A 24,621-nucleotide genomic window follows, 5' to 3' on the forward strand; every position below is an offset into this window, starting at 1 on the left:
CATGAGCTTTCGTGAGCTACAGCTCACTTCATCGGATGCATACTGTGGAATATGCATCCGATGAAGTGAGCTGTAGCTCACGAAAGCTCATGCTCAAATAAATTGGTTAGTCTCTAAGGTGCCACAAGTACTCCTTTTCTTTTTGCGAATATTTTAAATGTAGTTTTCATGCTGCTCATTTAATAGCTTTCTTATTTATTCACTTGTTTTAGGAAACCCCTCTTTATTCAGGAAGTATGGGCTATTGTAAGCCCATGAAATTCCATTGTGTGGAAAATAATTTTAGGGTGTTAATATAAACAAAAAATTAGGTTTGTGAAATAATAAGCATGACAAAATAGGGATTATCTAAAGATAAGTAGGATATGTCCAATTTGGTGGGGGTCTCTTAGGTCTTTAGTGCCTGTCCAATGCCCACTGAAAAGACTGCTACTGATTACAGTGAGCTTTCAATCAGGCACAAAATCACCTATCCAGAAGTAGGTAACAATGTAATCAGAGATTATTATGAGACCTATTGCTGAACCTACACATCTCTTGGTAATTTGTTCCAAGTGTCAATCACCCTCTCTGTTAAAAATTTGTGATTATGTTTAATTTGAATTTGTCTGGCATTAATTTCCAGACATTAGTTCTTGTTATGCCTTTACCTACAAGAATGAAGAGCCATTTTCTCCCCAATAAAATAAACAGATTGGACTCAATTAGTCTTTTGTTGTAAGGCACTGTTTTCCAGGCTCAAATAATTTTTGTGATTTTTCTCTGAAACTTTTCTAATTTTTCAGCATCCTTTTAAAGACGTTGATGCCAGAACTGGACACAGTATTCCAGTATTTGTCTCACCAGTGCCATATACAATGGTAAAAATTATATCCTTACTCCTTCTCACTGCTGCCTGTTTACACATCCAAGGATCACATTGGCCCTTTTTGCCACAGCATCGCATTGGGAGCTCATGTTCAATTGCTTGTCCACTATGATCCCTAAATCCTTTTCAGAGTCACTGCTTTCCAGGATGCAGTCTCCCATTCTGCAGGTATGGCCTGTATTCTTTGTTCCCAGATGTATGACCTACATTTGGTTGTGTTGCCTCTCTCCGGTCAGACAACGAACCGTGCCGTCTGGGGTTCGAGTCCTCGACAATTGTATTAAATGCAGTGGGCCCAGTTTACCAAGCAATCCAGATTTCTTTGTATTACTGCCCTTTCTTCATAATTATTTGCCACTCTTGCAATCTTTGTGTAATCCACAGATTTTATCAGCAGTCATTTGATATTTACTTCCAGATAATTGTAAAAATATTGAATGGTGTCAGGTACTAAATCTGATCCCAGCAGAAACACTGGAGATGCTCCTATTCAATAATGATTCCCCATTAACAGCTACATTTTGAGGTCTGTTAGCAAGTTCTCACTCCATGTAACATGCTTTTTTGATATTATGTAGTGATAGTTTTTTAATCAGAATATTGTGAAATACTAAGTCAAATGCCTTACAAAAGTCTAAGTATGCAGGAGAGTGAGTTTTTGTGTGTGTGTTTTTTTGAAAAAAGGGGGTGGGGGGGTGAGAAAACCTGTATTTGTGCTGGAAATGGCCCACCTTGATTTTCATACACATAGTGAGGAGAGTGGTCACTTTGGATAAGCTATTACCAGCAGGAGAGTGAGTTTGTGTGTGTGGTTTTTGGAGGGGGGTGGGGGCGTGAGAAAACCTGGATTTGTGCTGGAAATGGCCCACCTTGATTATCATACACATTTTAAAGAGAGTGGTCACTTTGGATGGGCTATTACCAGCAGGAGAGTGAGTTTGTGTGTGTGTGGGGGGGGGGAGGGTGAGAAAACCTGGATTTGTGCTGGAAATGGCCCAACTTGATGATCACTTTAGATAAGCTATTACCAGCAGGACAGTGGGGTGGGAGGAGGTATTGTTTCATGGTCTCTGTGTATATAATGTCTTCTGCAGTTTCCACAGTATGCATCCGATGAAGTGAGCTGTAGCTCACGAAACCTCATGCTCAAATAAATTGGTTAGTCTCTAAGGTGCCACAAGTACTCCTTTTCTTTTTGCTAATACAGACTAACACGGCTGTTACTCTGAAACCTGTCATTATAGTTGTAGTTACCTTTATCAACCAAATTTATAATCTCATCAAAAATGAAATCAGGTGTGTTTGACAAGATCTATTTTCCATAAAACCAAGTTGATTGCATAACTATATCCCTTCCTTTAATTCTTTATTGATTGATTCTTGTCAGCTTTTCTATTACTTTGGCTAACCTCACATCAATCTAGGACAATCTATAATTAACCAGGTCATTCTGTTTGCCTTTTTTGAATATTGGCACCACATGAGCTCTCTTCTAGTCTTCTTGAATTTCCCCAATGTTCCAAGATTTATTAAAAATTAACATCAGTGTGCCAGAAATCTGGTTCGCCAATTCTTTTATGGCTGCAGATTATCTCAGCTTGTTGATTTAAAAATGTTTACCCCAGTAGATGCTGTTTAACATCCTCATTTGTTACTAAAGGACTGGAAAATACTTTATTATCCACATGTGATACAAGCACATTATCCTGCTTCTTTCCAAATAGAACAGAAATTTATTGAACACTTCTGCCTTTTCTGCATCATTTTTAGCAATTTTACCATCTCCATCTAGTATTGGGTCTAAATCACTATTAAAATTTCTTTTGTTTCTGATACACTAAAAAAAATTCCTTCGTATGGTCCTTAGCCCTTCCAGCTGTGGAGTTTTCCCTGATGACTTTAACTTTCCTTATCAATTTCCTATATTTAATATCTCTTAATTTATCTTGCTTATTATCTACTTCTACTTTAAATGTCTTTATTTGTCAAGACCAGGGCTGTCAGCAAAAGAGGAGTTGAGTTGGATTTCATTTATTGAAAGAGAGAATTATGCAGTATTTCAGGAGGCCAATCCATTGTCTGGTATTTCATAGTAATTTCCACCTTATATGTTGATATCTATATATCTGAAAATAAATCTAAGTCAGTCTATATCTCAGTTGACTTTTTAAAGTACATATACTGTCAATATTGACCTTATTAACATTTAAGAGTCCCGATATTACAGCATCAGTGTCTATAGACGTTTACAATGTAAACAACTTCTTTAAGAAAAAGTGCTGCTTTGATGTGAGGTGAATGACATACAGAATGTGTATCCTTCACAGTTTCCCACCAGTCATTTGTTCTCATTTCTTTTTAGGTGTGTTTCTTGCAAGTGGGCAAATTCAATTCTCTTTTTTAAAAAATGTCAGAGTGTGTGTGTATATATATATATATATAATGTCTGTGTACCATTCTTATTATTTTATTAAAAACAAACTCAAATAAACATATGTGAAAAGGTAATTATTAAGATTGCAAAGTTCAAGCACTCAGAACTTCGGAAATGCCAAACTTGCCTGTGCCAACCTTAGTTCAGCCCCCTTCTTGTGCATATGCATTATGGTAGTCTTTAATTATATCATTACAAAATGAGTAGCTCTTCAGTATTCTGTTTTTTCGTCATTGTTCAATGTGTGAACAATGCTATATTTACTGCACACTATTTAAATCCTGCTGCGAGGCCAGAATTATTCATTTCCTTAAGGAATTGTTTATGGTGCTCTCATAATAGTCCAAAATCTCTGTGAGTGTAGTGACTTGGAGTGGTTCCACCCTGTCAGCATCAGAGGGAGGCTGTTCCACCTTGCTACGCCATCAAGCAGCTGAAAGCCAATCAACAAGGAATTAGCATGGTCAGGCTCAGCCCTCTGGGCGGGGCAGAGCAATTGCTGACAGTCAGGCTCCCGCCCTGCTGGACAGGGCAGCGCAAAAGCAGTCTATGGCCCAGCTCCCTGGCTAGGGCAGAGCAAAAGTAGTCTAGGCCATTGTTTTACCTTTCCTGCCGAGTTTCTTTCACTACCCCTTTTGATCGAACTTTATGCATTCAGCCTTGGTAGAAATCACACAAATATGCTGAGGAGCATAAGACATTTATAAAAAAATAATACAAATATTTCCCAGTTCTACACACATACAATTAAAGATTGTATCAAAATCCATACATACAAAGAAGCGAAATAAGATGACATAGACAACTTTAATTCTAGCATTTCCTAACTTTTGAGTGCTTAACTGTGCAATTTTAATAATGTTCTTTGAACACAGCTTTTTAAATGTAATTTCCTAGGTTTTTAAACAAGCAAAATGAAAACACAGATTCCAATGGGTGGCATCATATTGACACTGAACTGGTTCATCAGCAGGGTTGGAATCTTTAGATCTACTGCACAGACCTCTATAACTTGAGCATAAGGAGTAACTGACAGCAATAATAGCAGTGTTTAATTTGTGCCATGGCTTGAAAGGGCTGAGCCCCAGCATCCCTAGGCTAAGCAGTGCATAGCCCTGGCACCGCTGGGTTGGCACCTCTGCGTCAGTTATGAAAGTAAAATAATTGCTTGAGCCATGACACCTAATTGCTTGAACCCCAACATCTCATTCATTACAAATTAAGCACTAAACTATAGGTCATAGTCATCTGTGGGAAACAGCATTGTAAGGGGATGAAACACACTTTGTCAGTAGGTTTCACAGATATTTGCAGACAGCAGAAAAATAGAGAGATTCAGAAATCTTGGGTTTTATTCGAGGCCCTGGAGGGGAGTGTGCTCTAGTGTGTACAGACTCTTTGGCCTATTCCCACCAAGTCTGACTCCTTCTGCCCCATCCTCTCCAACCTCTCCTTGTCCCAGTTCTGTCTTTTCCCTACCCCAACTCCTTATTCCTGTCCCATTCTCCACTCACAGACTTCTCATCACAGTCCCAGTCCCCTTGCTTAGCGTGTCCTTCTCAGGGCTCATTGTCTGAATCTCAGTCTCCTCCCCAACTCCCAATCTCTCCCACTCCCCAACCCAGTCTTGGTCTCCTTGACCAGCCAGTCCCATTTCCCCCATCTCAGCTCCTCATCCAATCTGTCTCTCCCCTTTCCCTCCCATCCAGACTCCCTTCCTAGACTCCTAATCCAGTCTGTCTCCCCTCACCCCTAGTCTCCTCTCTAGCTCCTTGTAACAGTCTCTCTGCCCAGCCAGTTCAATTTCTGTCTGTGCACCTACAGCTCCATGTCAATCTCCTTTCCTACCTCAAGGCCAGCTTTGCAGGCAGTCAGGGTGGCGTGGTCAAGAGGCAAGGAGCAGTGCGGGCCTGGGGTGCAAGTCTGTGGAAGGGAGCTCAGGGCAATGGGCGGGGGAGGCGGCGGGGCCCAGGGTTGATGCAGAGTGGGGAGCCCAGGGAGGCAGCAGGAGCTATGTGGGATAGGTGGGAAGCCTGGGGAGGCGGCGGGGGTCAGGGGTGATGGGGAGGCAATGGGGGCCAGGATGCCAAAAATAAGTTCACTCAGGGCATCATTTTCTCTAAGGCTGTTCCTGGCCTGCTCCAGTTGCCCCCACTGGGCCCTAGACCCAGCCTCCCTGTCCAGCTAGTCCTAGTCTCCCACCAGGTCTCAATCTCCTTGCCCAATCAATCCTAGTATTTCCCTCCAACTCCCAGTCTGTATCACCACACTACTTATCCCAATCTACTCCTTTCCCTTGCCCCGGTCAGGCTTGTGCCCCCTTGGCATTTGAATCAGGAGCCTTTCTCCTCCACGCTCTGTAAGTTCAGCAGGGGTGCACTGAGAGCACAGGAGAGACAGGCTCCCTGGTCTTAATTCCAGGGCTCTGCCCTACCCCAGCACAAACCAGCTGGGAGCAGCAATTATTGGGAAAGTTCTTCTGAACCCCTGTAGTCCCGAGCTGGAACATGCTCAGTCCGCCTGTGGTGATGGCACGTAAGCAGTCCAGTCCTATGCAGGAGCTGTGAGGGGATGCAGCGTGCTCAAGTGCTCTGTGGTGATGGTGAATGTGCAATCTGGTTATCACTAGCAGTTGTGGGAAGCTTGAGCATGCTCAATGAGTATAGAACCTTCATAGATTTAAACTTTTGAAGAAGTCTCTACTGAACATGTGCGAACTGTGATTTTTTCAAAGGCACTTGGCCAAATTTGGGTGGATTTTCATGGGAGTGGCAAAAGGCTCTTCCCTGACACAAAGGCCTGTGAGTCCTGCCTATAATTTTTGTTTGATTGGGTTCTAAATGTCCTGGATGTTCCAAGTGCAGAATTTAAGATCACTCCCACCCTGTACTAGTTTGAATATAACAAAAGTAACATGTTACCATGATAAGTGCTACAAACATTGTATACAATAGGCCGCCATCTACTAAAAAAGCAAGCGTCAGGATTCTCTGAAAACTACCATGTTTAAAATAATAAAAATTAGGCAACTTAATCTCTAATATATATTTGTTGACTTCAAAAAATATTTAATATTTAATTTAATATTTAATTAAAATTATTTAATAATATGTTCCCATATTCTCTGTTTTCATTTGGGCTGCTTGGTCAGATTTTTTTTTCATGAAAAATTAAACCACCATCTTTAATTATGTAAACCAATCCAAAATTTAAATGTAAAACTCGGGATCTTAAGACCAAGCCTTTTGGCACCATCCCTATTTGTAGTATGTTACTGGGAAACCACAGATTACATCTGTCCCCCATATCAACATATTTACACACAAACATTATAAGCCCTGCATAATATATTGAAGAGCTTATCTCTTTGCTGATGGTGTAAGCAGATCCTGAGCACACTTCAGGGCTTCATCTGGTGATGTGAAGGTTTTGTGTTCTTTCCGGTGAAGATTTATAAAACAGATAGATGGTGCTGTATCTCTAGCCATCTATCTTGAGGAGCTTCCTCATTGCTGTAAGGGCTGCATGATTTCTCTGCAATGCAACAGAAGAATCTTGGAAAAACATGGTGTTCTTGCAGTTATGTGCAACAGATTCTTTTTTAATTGCAGCAGCTAAAACAATTTCTGTCTTAATAGTTGTGGGAACCAAATGAATAAAGTTTATGGTCTTTCATGGTCAGCAGACTTCAGGGCAAATGTGCAGTATACCCTTTCAATTCTGAATTTGCCATATTTTGTTGGAATTCCTAATAAAATTGAAAGCCAGGATTAAAAAACCAAAATAGATTTAGGCATGTCTGTATCTCCAAGGAATCCTGTAATCTGAATATTTTTCATATGACTACTGTTTTCACTTTCATCTTGTACCTCAAGCTGTGGTAGTTTTCCAGGATCAGAAATACAGCTGGCTGAAACTTGAGATTTCTGGTTCACATGAAATATTTTGAAATGTGGAAATTTCACATGAACTGGAAAATTAAAAAAATATATTATGAAAATGTGGACACATGGTGTTTCTGAAAGGAAATATGCTCCCTGGAATCCTGGCAGCTGCTGACTGAAACTGAAATTCTTGTAAGCTTCAGTCAGAAGCTGCCTGGGCACCAGGGCAGCCCAGCGGCACAGACTGCCCTGGTCTGGGGACCCCTGAGTTTCCAGACTTCCAGGGCTGCTGGCTTCTTGGGCTGCCCTGGAGTTGTGAGCCCTGGAACCCCATCCCAGAATGGTCCAGACTCCCACCTCTGCAGCAGGGAGCCAGGAAGTCCTAAGAGCCCTGTCAGCCCTGGCTTGAACTGGGGTTCAGGCTTTCCAGGCTCCCAGCTCCACGGCAGGGAGCATTGGCATGGTGGCGCTGCCCTGGAGTCACAGACCCTGTAAGCTCTGGGCTCCCCAATCCTGGGGCAGTCCATATGATGGGGCTGCCTCTGAGCTGTGGACCCTGGAATCCTGGGCTTCCCAGCAGCCCACCAGGCAAGCAAGCAGGGAACAAAGCAAGTTTGTTGAATTTGGCTTATTTTTCATAAGACGTTTTGGGTTTGAAAAATTGGCATTTTTGTTGAAAATGACCAGGTCTAGCTGGGAGTCTGTCTTCATGTCCACACTGTTGTTTTTTCCCCCCTATAAGCATACTTGGAGGCTCTATTGCTGCCTGATGCTCCGACAGGTCTTTTCATTTAGTAGAAAACTTCTCCAGGGTACATAAGAACAGCCATACTGGGTCGAATGTAAAGAGGATTAGAAACCCTGAAACATCATTTCCAATATTATGGTAGAGTTCTATGTCATTTCTTCCACAGTTTCTGGCTTCCAGTGTATTTTTTTTCGATCTTCTCTTGCTTGTGCTAAGTCTCAGAAATGTCCCAATGTTTCTGTCATTGTAAAATTCTAATTTGGTTCGGTATCTTGCTTTTTTGCTGGTGAGTTTATTGGATCAGTGAGGGAAAGGAGACAAAGCTTAGTGTGAACGCAGCTGTTAGTTAGGTCTGCATCATGTGACCATTTGAAACAAGGTTTTCACCAACGGAGTCAGCAGAACTGTAGGAACTACAAGCCCACTGGTTGCATCAGTGCCCTGAAATTAATAGGGATTGTCTATCAGCATAAGAAAAAGAACTTGTACATTCTCAAGATGAGAGATGCATGAATTGTAAACAATGTTCATTTAACCATAGAATTATGATTCAGTTAGTGCATTATCTATTTAGTTTTTATTTCGTGCAGTTTCAAGTGCAGCTTTGAAGTGTCCCGAAATAGCAAGTATTTAGTTTGGGATTTGAAAAGTACAGCAGAAGATTCAGCCACACATTTTCCTATAACATTAAATAGGTCAGGGGTTTGTTACAGGAGTGGGTGGGTGAGATTCTATGGCCTGCGTTATGCAGGAGGTCAGACTAGACGATCATAATGGTCACTTCTGACCTTAAAGTCTATGATTCTATGCAATACATATATCTATGTCTCCGAGACTGCTTTCAGAATCTCAGACATAGGCTTTTTGTCTCCATCGCCATGAAGGTCGGTGTGGGTGTGTGTGCGTACGCAGATAGTTTCTGCTTTGGTTTTTTTGTAGTGCGCATGGCACACCTGAACTGTAGAGACCTGGCCCTTCCTTCACAATGTCCCTCCGTTGCCGTTGCCTCTTTCCTTACTTTCTTCATCCCTTTTTCGTCACAGGCATATTTGGAGATGGATCAAAGCCAGAATTATTTTTGTCTGCACACTTCTAAACTTTGGAAATTTAGATAAAATCCAATGCACTTCTCACTGAGGTTCTGTAAATTTCATCCGCTGAACTTCTGTAGAACTAAATTCTCTCCAGATTTTATGAGAGAAAGAGAGAGAGCCAATCTTGTCTTGTTAATATATGCTGTGTAAATGCCAGGGGTACAACCAGAATTTTCCTAAGGAGGGCTCTCATTCCCCTGCCTTGCACCCAGCCCCAAGCTCTCTCCCCTGCTGTTCCCTTATACCCAGTTCTGAGCTGTCTCTCACTGCCTTTGCACTCAGACCCGTGCTCTCTCTCCTGAACCCAGCTCCGCACAGACTCCCTTCCTGCTGCCCCAAACTGATCCCTGGGCTTTTCCCCAGGCATTGCCCCACACCCAGTTTCAAGCTCTTCCCTCTGCACTCACCCCCATGGTCTCTCCTCCCCACATGCAGCCTCATGCTCTTCCCTTGATCGTGCCTCACACCCAGCTCTGAGCTCGCCCCCCTGCACCACACCCAACCCTAAACTGTTTACCCAGAGAGGTGGTCTGGCTGAATTGCACCATCCTTACCAGGGTCCAGGCCATTCTGGGAGCCCTAATCCCCATCCTCCTTCTGCATCTACACTTCCTCTGAAGCACCAAAGCCCAGATCCAGTCCTCCCACTTTCCTGGGGACTGAGGGTTTCTGGGACCCTCTATTCTGCTTCTCCCCAGGGGCTGGGGGACCGAGTGCCCCTGGATGCTGAAGGACTGCACACGTGGGAGACCAAGCAGACACAGGGGTCACAAGGCTACTCAAATTTGGCCCAGCTGCCCCTCCATCATTGCCCAAACTGCAACTTCAAAGCACTGTCTATACTGCTATTCTTAGAGTGCCAGCACGAGTCTGCTAATCAAAGTCTGTCTATCTGGACTGAGATTCCCATTCTTGCTCCTGCCAAAATGCTGTGTAGACATGTCCCAAGATGTTTGTTAGCTTGGCTGGAATTGAATGCACATTAATAAGTAAAGCATCCTCTCTGAAACCAATGGACCTGCCATCAACCGGGTATTTTTAAAGTACTTTTGACCAGAGAGTGGAGTGAAGGTGTTGCAGCATGTGCCTGGGTTAAATTTTGCGGTTTAGTTAATGTACATATCTTTTAAAGTGCACAGCAAATAAGGCAGGTTTCACTTTGCAAGATATGGTGTAAACTTAGGCAAATTACTAATTTTTCAGTTCATTTGTAAAGTGGGGCTACTTTGCACACATTTTCTGTAAAGAACTTTGGGATCTACCAAGGAACAAGTGCCAAATATTATTATCAGGCATATTTCACAGACGGAAGATCTGAGAGACAGTAAATCAGAGTGACTTGTCTGGGTGGACTTGTGTCCACTTGACCTCTAAGCATAAAGACCTGGTTTCAAACTCTGGGTCTCACATTCATTTATTATGTGAACGTGTGCAGACCATTAGCCCCATCTGTAAATTGCTTTGAGATTTACAGAAGAAAGTAAAAGTGTAAAATGTTAGGGTTTATCAAAGGCTTTTCACTAGTTTTATGTGCTTATGCCTGTTCTTCTTGCTCCAAACAAAGTCCATACACTACATAGAGTCAAAAATTCACCTCGTTCCTGGCATTTGGCTTTATTAATAAAGAAAATATCATAAAATTAACCCAGAGCCTTCTCTCCAGGCTTGGCAATCTTCTAGGACTCCTACCACAGGACTGCTCAGCTCACCCCCTAGATCCTCTCTGTGGAGAGCCTCTCCCACCTTCCTTATATTTAAGTGGGGGTAGCAAACCATCTGAGACACTGAGTCAGCAGAGCCAACTTAACCCTTTTGCATCAGGATCAACATCTGCTGACTAGGTTGGGTAATTCAGGCAAACACAGACAACCTATTACAGTTTAGCTTACGGGTCTATTTTAGCAGCCACTCTGCATCAATTGCATGGGATACTGGGTCAATGTAAATGCAGTTTCCACCCATGTTTCCACCCCTCTCCTGGGTCTCCTTGCAGCCATCCACACTGGCCTATGCGGAACTGGTGCAGAGACCTGAGTTAAGGTGACATAGGGAAGGAATCAAGGTTCCTACACCGTGGTTTGTACTTACTGTACTACACGGAGGGTTATAATGCCATCTAGCAAATAGCTGTATATGGGTAAATTCAGTTTAAAAAAACTGTATTAAAAACATTTAGGTTGCAAAATCAAATACTTAAAAGTCAGGAAGTGGTGTGGTAAAGTTAAGTTTGTGTGCTTAACCTTAAATCTGCTCTCTTCTGTATATGTATTATAATGTAGTATATATTATTACATAATGATACAATAGATCTCACGACATTTTAAATAAAGCCTTAGAGTCCCTCTTGCAGCATGTTGTAAAAATAAATGCTACTCTTCCTCTGGGATACAGTCACATTGTTTCTCAGATTATGCAATATAATACTACAGTATATTAGACAGTATTGTGTTTTAAATATTAGAGATGCACCAAGTGACTCTGTAGGCAGTAGCCTACCTTAAACTTCTAATTGCCCTTTGTTATAGCCTGTGGCACAGAGCTACTGGCTCTTATCTTCAGGAAGATGTTGAGAGCTGTGTTTGCTTGCTGCTTCACGAGCCCTTGTAAATAGACACACACGTACACACGCACTTTCTCTCTCTCACTCCGTCTAATACACATGCATTTACACACTTCGGCATATTTTTAGAATATCTCCTGGAAGACTCTCGCTGTTCTGCTGGGTATGATTGTCTGATGTTTTTCTTACCAGGTACTTGTATAGTTCAGCCTTATTTAAACACTGTTATCTCTTTGATCAAAGTCTATAACCTGAAATTTGAGCTAGAAGGGAAGGGTGGGGGAATCTATCAAGTACATATATATTTAAACGTGTTTTGCTTTCTCTGTATGTATGCCGGGATTCAAATGTATTTACTTCAGTGAAATCAACTTCAGTGAAATCTTGCAAGTGCTGATTAAGCATTGGCTTTTTTAGCAAAAGCTCTAAAAATGGAATATTATGATTCAAGTATTGTCCATAGAATTAAACAATTTATAGTGAAGTTGTTTTGAAACTATTTTAAGTTGAAGACATAAAAATAAATTTCCAGTGCTTTCTTTTTAAACCCCCATCTCACTTGATGATCAGAATTTTCAAATGCTGGGCTGAATGAATGTAGAATTATTTTAGTATGGCTTGGATTTACATTAATCACTAAATCATGTTATCTAGAGCCTTGTGTGCATCTGTTGGGGGTTGGCACTAACCTACTATGCCAGATGAACTGTAGACTATTATAGCATTGCTATAGAACTTAAAACAATTTTCAGAGTTTTTCGTTAGGCTGATGCAAGACAAGTAGCTTCTGCAAAATTCAAATAATATGGGATAAGTTGCAAGATGAAACTTGCTTGCCACACCTTTCCTCTACAATTCTGTTTTCTCTTGCTGAGTTTTAAATATAGTTTTAAGGGGAACATTTTGATTTATTTTAAAGTTGGTCCCTTTGGATTAGGTATTTGTCAATGGACAAGGAGGAAGAACATCCTCCTGCTGGATTTATTAATATTCAGTTCATATTTCAAGTAATTAACATGAATTTTGTCTAACTGTCTGACTTTTGTCTAACTGGTTTTACATGATGGTCTGAAAGATGTCTTGTTTCATATTTAAATTTATATTGCTCTCATTTTACATGCTGAACAAGAAGCAGGCAGAAGTGTACAGAAGAATTTAACTAAAGGATTCCCCTGCCTTTTCATGTTACATTTTACACTTCAGCTAAATACCAGGAATCATTATAATTTAGCACATTTAAATATGACTTTTCTCCTACATAGATAGAGTACCTCCATTGATTTCTGTTAAATACAGTTTAACTGACTGGTTGGCTACACACACACACACACACACACACGCACACTCTGCTCTGCCATATCTCAGTTACAGCGTAGTCCTACCCAGGGTCATTACAATGTACACATTACATATTTCTAGCAAACATGAAAATGAATCAAACACAAGTAGAGATAAACAGAGATAGATTGGAGCCTGGTAGGGGCATCAAAAGCGGTAAGCTGACTGACCACTGGACTAGTCTTCCTAGTTTGGTATAAGCACTGTTTTCCCTTCACCACCCTAGAGCAGCAGGACCCCATGAAGTGAAAAATTAAACAACTAATAGGAGTAAAGTTTAGTGGAACAATTATTTGGTATCAATCCAAAACTAATTGTTTCTGAAGAGATGTTTAAACCAATGTCAGTGCAAGGCAAGAGTTCTTGGCCTATGGCCAGCACCTTTGTAATGCATATTAGCTCAGATGAGGAGTACTTAAAAGTTAGAGACAGAGAGAGAGAAAGAGAGCATTTTCTCACTGCTCATGCTGCATTGGATTGTATTCTCCTCCTTGCTGAGACCAGCTGAATACCTGTGCGGTGCTTCCTTAACGTGAGTTTTGCCAAGGCTGACAGCAGGTTCTGCTCTTTTTTCAGGTGGACTATCAGCTGTTGACCCCTCTGCTGACAGTAAAAACAGATATGCCAATTGCTCGCTGCCATTAACAATGACCATGACCCTTCATACCAAAAACTCTGGAGTTGCCCTCCTGCACCAGATTCAAAGCACTGAACTGGAGACTTTGAGCAGACCTCAGCTGAAGATTCCCCTGGATCGGTCGCTCAGTGAGATGTATGTGGAGAGCAACAAGACAGGGGTTTTTAACTACCCAGAAGGCACCACTTATGACTTTGCCACTGCCGCTCCGGTGTACAGCTCTACTAGCCTCAGTTATGCCCCGGCTTCTGAATCATTTGGGTCCAGCAGCCTGGGAGGGTTTCATTCCCTGAACAATGTCCCTCCAAGCCCCATGGTATTCTTACAAACGGCTCCACAGCTCTCACCCTTTATCCATCACCACAGCCAACAGGTACCCTACTACCTTGAAAATGATCAGAGCAGCTTTGGGATGAGAGAAGCTGGCCCTCCAACCTTCTACAGGTAAATCCTACCTTTGATTTATTTGAACAGGATATGCTAAACAGGATATAGAGAAGCCCAAAGAATTGTCTCTGTATAAAGGGCCATGTAGTCTGATCAATTGAGTCACCAGTGAATAATTAGACTGTAAATGATACTGTGGAGTAAACAAAATAGCTGTTGTGACTGTTGAGTAATTGTTGCTGTAAATGTTAGAAAGTGTACGTACATGAAAAATAAGTCTGATAATGAACATAAATGTGACCTGGGAAAAACAAGTCTAGAATAATAATCTGCAAAAGAATGGAAAACAGGAAGAAAAAACACATTAAATAAAAATGAGAGTCTGAAATACACTAGAAGGGATTTCTCTACCACCTTTGTCAAGTTCAGAGCCGGTGTAAGTGATAGTTTGAGTTTGTAGCAAAAGGCTCTTTTCTTGGCTGCCTATACAATGCTTTGGGTGGCTTATACAAGAAGCTGTTCAGAAATTCAGTATCCTTCTTAGCAATACTGTTATAGTCGACTTATTGACAAACAGCACTTCAATCATACAGAGCCTTTAGGAGCTGCAATAAATGCCTCATACCTGAAATGCATATTTGTGGTTGGAGAGAGATAAGGAGATAATTGTTTCCCTAAAATAGCACGTTTTATTAAAAGACAGAGTATTTTTACTTTCTTTTCTCTTTAGCTTCTTGTGTTTCTTAGTGGAACACTTCTATAAAAATGTTCTATTTGGGAGTATTGGCATTCATATTTTTTCAGTTGAAAATGCATTTCAGTCCTTTTTTTGGATTAGGTGGTGGAATGTGCTGCAGAGAATTTTTAGATGGCAGAGAATATATAAAACATCTTTAAGAGATGCCAAGGTTTTTCTTAGCTCTTCTTCCTCATTCTTAATTTAAAAATAAAATACCCCACCCACAAAATAAATAAATAAATCTCCATGATAAAATGAAAATATATTTTTCCTTTGTTGGGAAAATACCAGGAATGCAACACCCCTATATCCAGTCTCTCCCAAATTGTAATGTTTGGTAGCAAAATTTTGCAGGATATTGTGCTGGGTCATGTTAAAAGCGATTTCCCCCCCTTAATCTATGTCTCTGTCTCAGTTATCTGGGAGGTCTGAGCAACAAACTGCAGTTTAGGAATAATTACTGCTTATAATATTTAGGGCTAGATTCTTGCACCCTATCTCTATTGGATAGTAAATTACTTCAGGGGGATTGTTCACAGGGTAAAATAATACTCAGTATGAGTAAGAATCAGGCTACAAATCAGAGAGGAAGAGTGAAGTTTTGAAAAGGATTTGTGTAACAGATGGAACCAGAAGCAGCACCTTTTAAAAAAATCATAGAGTGGGGTTACAATAAACTTGCTATTGATGGTCTATACTGATTATCTCACATTGACAGCCATGGTAGTGACTTGAACTAAGTTAGAGAAAGCAGTGCTGTTTCTATCTCTGTTGGTTGTACTTGATAGGATATTGTCCTGAAAACACTAAACTTTAGCTCTTTTTTCCTTTTGGGCACAGACCAAATCACAAATATCCCATCAAATAAAATAATTTTAATAGTACTCAATTTATGAAATTATTTAAAGATAAAATCAGGAGTTAAAGTACAGGCATTTCCAAAAAGGCTGTAGAGGGCACAAATTCCACATACTCCTAGTTTGCTTTACTCATTTCAGTAGTCCCAATGAGTTCAATGGGATTAGATGAGTAAGGAGAGCAACATTTAATCCTCTGGTGTAATAGTGTTGTATGATTGTGTTGGAGAGTCACAATATTTGCAATGGAGCATCACAATAACATTATGGTTTAGGAATGCAAATGCTGCATTCTCTGAGGCCAAATCAGCTGGAGCAGTAACTATTTAATAATTACTTACAATAAGTAGGAGATGGAGGTGTATTCTACCATGCACTGCCCCACTTTAACACATGGCTAAAATGTTAGAAATTTTCCTCCTCCTCACGCTCTTATTGAAGAAGTTAAATACAAATTATACTATAATTAGCATGACATTTTGCATGTATACAAATAGACCTATGTATGAATTCAGTATCACTTATATTTGATTTTTTAATTAATTTTTTCCTTGTGATTTTCAATACATTTCCACTGAGAAATAGTTCCTCTGAATTTCACTGCATGCTAATGACATACTGTATGTCTAGTACTGGATATTATCTTTTCTTATCTTACAAAGGTAGTATGTTCAAATCATGGGTGAAGAGTAGCCGTAGTTAATCTTTTAATTTTCTTAGAATTTTTGCATGTTTTATTGTCTTTTCACTATTTTCAGTACTTAATTTATCAAATATTACTATGTATTTTCATGAAAATATTGTAATTTATATTTTGTGTGTATGAGTACCTGACTATCAACTAAGAAAATGACTTTAACTGGTCTCAGTTTTTCTATTTGATTTTGCTGTAAAAATTTTCACTGTACTTTGCAATAGGTTTCTATCTCATTCAGAAAACACCAGAGGAGCCCTCCAGTGGCTAACTTAACACCTGTAAATCCCCATAGTCAGCAGCAGATTAATTCCTTTCTGTTGCCCTATTAGAAAACTAAAAGTTTACTCCACTGGCCTTGCACCTTCTAAGGGTCAGAAATAAACACTTGTCTGCCCTCTGTTTGGCTGGGGAATTGGCTCCAAATTCAGCACAAGCTCACACAAAACCAGACTGGACCTAGTATCCAGTCGATTATGGAGCCACTTATTTGTCAGTAACAAAACACAAGACCAAGTCCAGTCAATACACTACAGGAAACATTCTATGAAAAAGCATCTGTGCATCACTAACACAGTCTCTTTGTCTTTCTCTCTCTCAAATGGAGCTGGAATGCTTTTTGGTGCCTCAAGCCTAGAGCATAGGTTAATATGGATAAAGTATCTGTTTAATTTTGCAGATGCGTAATATCTCCAAATCTTATTAAGGGTGAATTATTATAAAATGTCTCTTGGCTGTTTCCCATCAGTGTGATCATGTTAATTCTTAACACTTTCCTAAAATGGTCCAAAAAATGACAAAGATACACTGATCCCCATCCTGCTGGAGTTCATAAATCCCCACACAGGGTATCAGAATTTGGAAGAAGAGAGTTGGCCCTACTAGCCTAAGCTGTTTTCTTTAGCTTGAACCACTTCAGTGGCTAAACCTTATGGATGTTTATATAGGGAGCGCAATTTTTAAAAGTACCACAGTATATGCAAAATCCAAGGATAAAATGTTTCCTTTTCTTTTTAAATATAGCGTGGTATGCTCTGTATAAGGGACTACCCGTGTAGCTGACTCTTTTCTGTGGAAAGTTTCCTTTTGATTTCACAGTTGGCATTAGGCATCCATAATATAGGAATGCTGATGTTATGTCCTGAACACCAGGACTGGTTCTGTTTATAGAGCCTGTCCTCCTGTACCTGTCAATTTTGCAAAAATGGCCAATAGAGGAAGAATGGCCCCATGCTTCCCTATGTTATAGGGGTGTTGTGAGAATAAATCCATTAAGGATTGTGAGGTGCTCTGATTTTATGGTGATGGGGGCCATAAAAGAACCTAAGAGATCTCTATCTACTAGTTCTTCTTTGAGTATGTGTCCGTGTGGGTCCCACTCTAGGTGCACTTATGCCCCATGCACTCAAGATTGGATTGTTTTTAATAGCAGTGCCCATTGGGGCTGCTCATGTGCCCTGTGCCTCCTTGTGTTCCTCTGAAAGAGCATAAAGGGTGGTGCACACACAACCCTCCCTGAGCTCTCTTACTGCTTGCCAGACTTCACCTGTGGCCCCTTTAAGTCTGTCCTTCTGTGAAACAGCCAATAGACAAGAAGATCTTAGTATCCCATCCTATCATAGCAGAGCTGGCTGGCGGTTAGAATTCAAACATACAGAAAGGAGTCCCCTTTTCATTCCACTCCCTGACAAAGACACTGATCATAGACGGACTGGGGAGTTCACTTGGGCCATTTACAAATCCAGGAACCCTGGTTCCCGAGCGACATGGAGCTACACATAAATAAACTAGAGCTCAGAACCATAAGACTGCCATACATGACATTCCTACTGGGCTGCCAAAACTCAATCGTGCATATCTTCAAAAACCTCATGACAGCCATGACCTACATAAATAAGAAAGGAGGTGAGTGATCCACACCCATTTGCCTGGAAGTCTTTGACCTCTGGAATTAGTGCCATTAGAATAGGGTAACTCCAATGACCCTTTGTCTCCCAGGAGTCAGCAATAACTTAGCAGGCTTTTTGAGCAGGCAATCAGTGACTACCCATGAATAGTCCTTGCACAGATCCATCACAGAAGAGCTAGTTGATCAGTGGGGATCTCCCACAATAGACTTGTTTGCCACCAAGGACAATACAAAATGTCAGAACTTTTACTCTAGGGGAAGCCTGAGTACAGGGTCACTACTGGATGCCTTCCTCCATCAGTGGAACAGAGGCTTGCTACGCTCCTTTCTACCAATTTCCCTGATTCTGAGGGTGATTTCGAAGATAAAAAAGACAAAACCATGATCATTCTGGTAGTTCCATGTTGGCTGAGGCAGTTCTTTGCTGCCAGATCTACTGCAGATGTCCATTCAGCATCTCATCCAGCTCCCAGACAGACTGGATCTGGTCTCACAGAACCACAACCAAATGCTCCATCCAGACCTGAAGTCAGTGCACCTGAGGACTACAGATAGGGACTGCTTCCTACAGGTCCAGGAAATCCTGATAAAAAGCAGGAAGATGTCTATCATAAAAATGCACTTTTCAAAAAGAGAGATCCTCAATAGGTTCAGGTCTTTCTGAGCTGCCTATAATACAAGCCTCAAGACTGAAGATTCTTGACTACGTATTAAACCTCTAGCGGGTTGGTCTTTTGCTCAGCTTTATTAAAATCCACTTTGCATCGATGTCAGCACGTCAGTCAGCTGTGCAATCGTGCATAGTCTTCTCTTATCCCACGGTATCAAAGTTCCTTAAAGGGGTTACTACACACTTATCCCCCAGTCAGAGAACTGAGTCCTGCTTGGGACCTCAATACAGTCCTCCTGAGACTCATGAAGTCTCCTTTTGAGCCTCGCAGAATGTTTCTTATACCACTTCACTCTGAAGATGATCTGCCTAGTAGCTGTTACTTCAGCCAGAACAGTGAGTGAGCTTCAGGCGCTTTTGGCTGACCCTCCTCTTCAACATTCCATGGGGACAAGGCAGTGCGAGACCTTACTGGAAACTTATCCCCAAAATGGTCTCAGAATTTCATATAAAGCAGTCCATCAATTTACTTGGATTCTTCCTGAAACCATATTTAGCATTGAGAAAGAAAAGAAATTACACAAACTAGATGTATCCAGGACTCTGCTTTGGAATACTCACAGGACTAAACCATTCAGACTGTCAACTCATCTATTTCTGGCTATAGCTGGGCATTCGAAAGGCCAAGCTCCCTCATTTCAAAAGATATTGCCATGGATTACAGAATGTATCTCCTTTTGTTACCAGCTGACTAGTGTGCCTCATTTCATTGCAGCTCAGCTGACTCTTATGCCTGCTTCAGACATGTGCCAGTATCAGAGATCTGCTAGGTGGTGATATGGAGTAAGCCACTGACCTGTTATCAAACACGACGTCTTGGAGTTAGCTGCTAGGTCAGGTGTCATGTTCAGGAGAGCAGTTTTATAATCACTGTTCAACTGAGGCAGCTGATACTTCTCATTCCTGCCTTCCTGAGGGGATCCAGGAAATAACCTACAAGGGATCCACAGTGATAAGTACTCAAAGAAGAAAGAATGGTCACTTACCCTACAATAACTGTGATTTGTTGAGATGCTGTAGTCAATGTAGAACCCACAACCCACTCTCCATTCCAGCTTTTCAGAGTTCTTAGTTAACACAGGCTTTGAAATGTGAGGGAATGAGCGCAGCGGTCGTGCCCTTTGTTCCCTTCCACAGGAGCGTGAGGAGGCACAGGGTACTTGTGTAGCTCCTGCTATTTTAAAAAATCTGATCTTGTGTACATAGGGTACACATGCACCTACAGTGGGATCCACACTGACTACAGCATCTCGAAGAACCACAGTGACGGATGATGGCACAAAGGCAACATTGGAATTAGAAGCAGTGGCATGGTGAGAGAGGATGTCACAGCGACGGCATCAGAGCTAGAAGTGGCAGCGTGGCAAGAGATCATGCTGCAGAGACCGCATCATGGCTAAATGTGGTGGAGAGATGATGCAGAGGCAGTTAAAGGTGATGGCACAGAGATGGCATCACTGATAGAGGCAGTGGCATGGCAGGAGATGATACAGGGGCAGTCGCAAGGTGTCTCTCGATGGAAGCCAGACAGCTCTTTTCCCTAGGGGCAGAAGATGGACCTGCCTGAGTGCATTCCTGGGCTGTGAGACTTTACTAACCACTGACCACAAACCATGGGTAGGGAGCATGGAACGGGAAGAGGAAGAAGTGAGGAGTCAAAACAACATATGTCTTTTGGACTGTCATACCAAACTGAGGCAAAGGGCTACTCCCTAAGATGCTGAGGGGCTGGATGTTTTACTTAATATTCATTTAAACATACAAGTGATTTATTGTTGTGTTGTCCGAAAATAATGTTGCGTTCCTTTTCCCCCAATAAAGTTTTCTTTGTTTTATACACAGACTCAGTGCTTGTGAGAGGAGAAATATTGCCTATTAAAGGCATGCAGGGAAGGTATTTAGTTCTTCCAAGATTTCAGGAAGGGGGCTGGAGCTGGTAGTATTTAGTTTTAAGAGGAACCTCTGGATATTTGAACCTGACCCCTTCTGCTGCCAATAACACCTGGCAGAAGGGTTACATGTTTAAGTTCCATGGTTTAATGATGTAGTTTAATGGGAATAAATAGTGCAGTTGCAGTTTTGATCAGCAATTGGAGCCTAACAGCAACAGGAGAAAATTAAATGTTTTTGTTAAGGGGGGCAGCATTTTCCTCTCCTAGTAAGAAAATCTGCAGAAAAGGAACTGGAGAAAGAGCTAGAAGGCATCAGCAGTGTAGGAGAGCAGCTATGTGTCCAGTTAGTATCAGTAGCAAGTAAGCATGAATGTGCAAGTGTTTACTGGAGACTATACTGAGTTTAAAAACACTGCGCCTGATTCTGCTCTACTCACGTAAATTTAGAATAACTCCATTCAGTTCTACTGGGAGAGGTTCCCTCCCCATCTGAGGTTAAATTCCTTTTGTGTTTGTAAGCAACACGTCACTCAACGTGCCATACTTGCAAGTAGCAAGTAAATTTGTCAAAGGTTGTTCCTAGTGTTCCAGATGGTTTTAGCAAAACCTGCCATTTTCCCTGGTTTCCTTGCAACTGGCCAGGCTCTTCCTGACATATTAGGTGCTGTGTGACATAGCTGTGCCTGTACTCAGCCTGAATACGCTGCCTTTTTCATTGCTGACTGCTTCAGTGTTGATTTGCTCCAGCCGCCACAGGATTTTGGAGCACGGTCTGGGATGTGGATGTCCTATAATTCCCTGTGCAAGAGCATGGCAAATTCAGTTAAGAAGTGGCAGGCAGATAGAGTGGCAGAAGATTTGGTCCCAGCACTAGAAACAGGTGCACCTGACAGTAAAATGGGTGGGAAGTTGCAATGGCAGTAGCAGCAGGAGTGAACGCAGCAATATTATTCAGGGCCCAAGGTCTCCCAAGCCCCACCCCTCTCTCTGGCATTTCCTACTGTCTAGCTTAGGTGGCTAAGTGTGCTGGCTTTTGTGAATCTCATTCTTAGGTGTCAAACTTTCTCCATGCATTGTGCAGGGAGTGTGGTCTCCTAACTCAGGATTGTGAATTCCACCTGGGCATCAAGGAGCCTAAAAGTTAGGTGCTACAACACTCAAGTCTCTTCATGATTCGAGCTCCTGATGTCCAAAGAAAAATAAATTAAAATACGTGACCAATGTTCATGTTTTGGTTACGCTTTGAACCCAATTGTCAGATCCTGTTTCAAAAAACATGTGCCACAGAATCCTTGGTATCAGCAGTGTTCCCTTAAAATTACTGTAGTAGTTGCAAAGGACTAGGTGTGCCTGGAGCAGACGTGCCTACTCCAGTCATAATTTGAGTAGCTAATACACTGAAAGCCAGCTCTATCTATATACTTCCTTTATATAGGATTTGTCTACACTATGAACTAGGTAGCGGCTGTGGAGGCATGACTGAGCTGTGCTGAGTACAAACCTGCCTGAAAACTGTGGGTATGGCATTGGCACAGCACAGCCGTGCCTCTGCTGCTGCTTCTCATGCTCCGCCAGCTACGGTACTATTTACATTTGCACTACCTCTCGTCGAGCTACTCTGAGTATCTGGACAAAAGCAGGGAATCACATCCCTAGCTCGCAATGTAGACATAGCCATAGTGGAATCGTACCCCTCCATAAGCAAAAATGATTACTATAAGCAAGAAAAAATGTGCATGCCACTAATGTGTAAGTTCCTGTAGCTCTCTTATTACCTGGAAATAGACTGCTTAGTGTGGATTATTTTAAATTTAAAATGTATAGATAGAGAAATATTTCTCTCTTTGTTTCATCCCCTCTGAGAACTTTTGTCCCAATTTTTTGTGGCTTCTGTCCTCATTTATATCAACAGTAGGGATATGCATGCCAAATTCAGCTGAATCTTCAAAATCTGAGAGGATGATTCAGACATGGTTAATGGAAAAAGGTGGCGTGATAAAAAGCCAGATAAAAGCAGATGCAACATAAAGTTATGTAACTGGATGTTCTTCATGATAAGCATCTGAGATATCAGTACATTTGGAATAGGTATAGGTGTGTGCATGAGACACGCACAGCGCTAGTGAAGGAAGCCAAATGTTGCTTAGAGTGGGTGGCTGAGTGCTGTTTCTTGCTGGTCCAAGTCACAAGTATAACAAACAAGATGAAAAAATAGGAAACACATCAGAGAATACTACAAAGAGAATTTTTCACAAATGTCTTGGAGGCAAATTTCACTGGTTTTATGGACACAGTGAATTGCTAGTGCTGCCTATACTGAAAGTTGCCCTATGCTTCTGGTTTTAAGACCCTGTTTTCAGTTGCTTATAATTTTGTCAAACTTCAACTGTTCAGGCTGAAATTTTCTGTGCCAGGTGTCTGCCTCAAGCTGATTTTTTTCTTTTTTAAAGTTTCAGCCAAAATGGTTCAGCTGTTTCTGAGAATGAGGGGAAAATACCCTATTTTGCCTGTGTTAAAATGGTCTTGTTTGGTTTTTGTTTTGTTTTTTTAATTGAGACGCTCTCGTGCCTCCATGCCATAGAACAGTTTGGCAGTGGGAGGTCACCCTGGTGTCAGGGACGTGCTTTTTTGCTTTTCCCAGGAAATCCTGCCCAAATTTGGCCAAGTTTTAAGCCTTTTAAAAATCTCAGTTTGAACATACTCAGTAGACATTTGTTAGAGTTTGCCAGTTAGATTCTCTGAAGGTTTCATCTGCACGGAGCATGCTGCATCACCTCACAGCTCCTATATGCTGACTGGACTGTGTATGCATCACCCCAACAGAGCGATTGAGCATGCGCCATCCCAGGGCAGCTGGGGCTGTGCAGAACTTTCACTGCAATTACTACTCCTGCCTGATGCCGGTCACTGTGGTATCAGGCCACAGAAACTGATATTTGGAAGACCCTCTCTCTTGTATTCTTAAGACCCTCCTCCTGGCCCAGCCAGCATGGAAGAAGCAGTCTGACTCAAATGCAGATGAGTCAAGAGGTGGACTGGGTGGGGGGCACAGAGAAAGAGTAGATTGGTACAAGGAGTGTGGGGATGAGGGAAGGGAGACTCTGATTGGGTTGGGGTGGAAACTGGGATTAGGAGATCAGGTGAGGAGACTGTGAATGACTGGGTAAGGTGACTGAGAGCTAGGAGCTGGTGTGTGGGGTGGATGGGTGGAAAGACTAAGATTGGATGAGGAGCAGGAGGGAGACTGGGTCTGACTGGGCAAGGAGACTGGATACAGAGCCCAGGAAGGAGTCTGGGACTTTGACAGGGAGCATGGAGAACGAGACCTGGACTGGGTGAGCAAGGGCACTGGGATGAGTAGCTGAGGGGAGAAAGAGACAGAACTTGGGACAGGTTCAGGCTAAAGAGTACAGGAGTCAGGTTTGGGGGGAACAGGGGTACTATTGGGTCTGTGCCCATTAGAGTACATTCTCTTCCAGAGCCTGGAATGGAAACCAAGATTCCTGAGTGAGTCTCACCATTCTTCTGCTGTCACCAAATATCTGTGAAACCCATTGGCAAAGTGTATGTTTTATCTCCCTTTAGTGTTGGTCCTACATGGAGGATGATGATCTACTAGTGTTATCAGTTATTTCATTAGCCCAAGTGGCAGAGGTCTGTGCAGTGGATCTGATGTCCCATTTAGGTGTCAATATGATTCCATGTGTAGAATTTCTGTTTTTCAATTACTTTTTAAAAAAAAGAACCCTAGGCAAATATACACAATTAATAGAATGTTAAGATTGCAAAGTTAAGCTCACAAAAATTAGAAAATGTCTGTCTTAAGGTTGCCCATGCAACCGTAATTTGGCCCCCTTGTGATATCCATATTTAAGGCTATGATTTTGTCACAGAGGTTGCGGAAGTCACG

The 24,621-nt window shown here is 41.7% G+C and overlaps 1 protein-coding gene across 10 annotated transcripts in view; it reads left to right on the plus strand.

Moving 5' to 3' along the window:
* The window catches only part of ESR1 (estrogen receptor 1), a 258,838-nt gene that overhangs the window by 59,182 nt on the left and 175,035 nt on the right, over positions 1 to 24,621 (plus strand). For 7 of the 10 annotated variants that reach the window (XM_073337674.1, XM_073337671.1, XM_073337679.1 and 4 more), the window contains one exon: positions 13,503 to 14,007. The exons of 2 other annotated variants lie outside the window; for them this stretch is intronic. In XM_073337674.1, coding sequence (XP_073193775.1) covers positions 13,574 to 14,007 — 434 coding nt within the window. In that variant the 5' untranslated portion in view covers positions 13,503 to 13,573. Of the gene's footprint in view, positions 1 to 11,702; positions 11,781 to 13,502; positions 14,008 to 24,621 lie in introns of those variants that run through there. One more of the 10 variants, XM_073337672.1, reaches the window with a different exon arrangement.

Source organism: Lepidochelys kempii, chromosome 3, assembly GCF_965140265.1.
Source record: "Lepidochelys kempii isolate rLepKem1 chromosome 3, rLepKem1.hap2, whole genome shotgun sequence".
Taxonomy (NCBI): Eukaryota; Metazoa; Chordata; order Testudines; family Cheloniidae; genus Lepidochelys; species Lepidochelys kempii.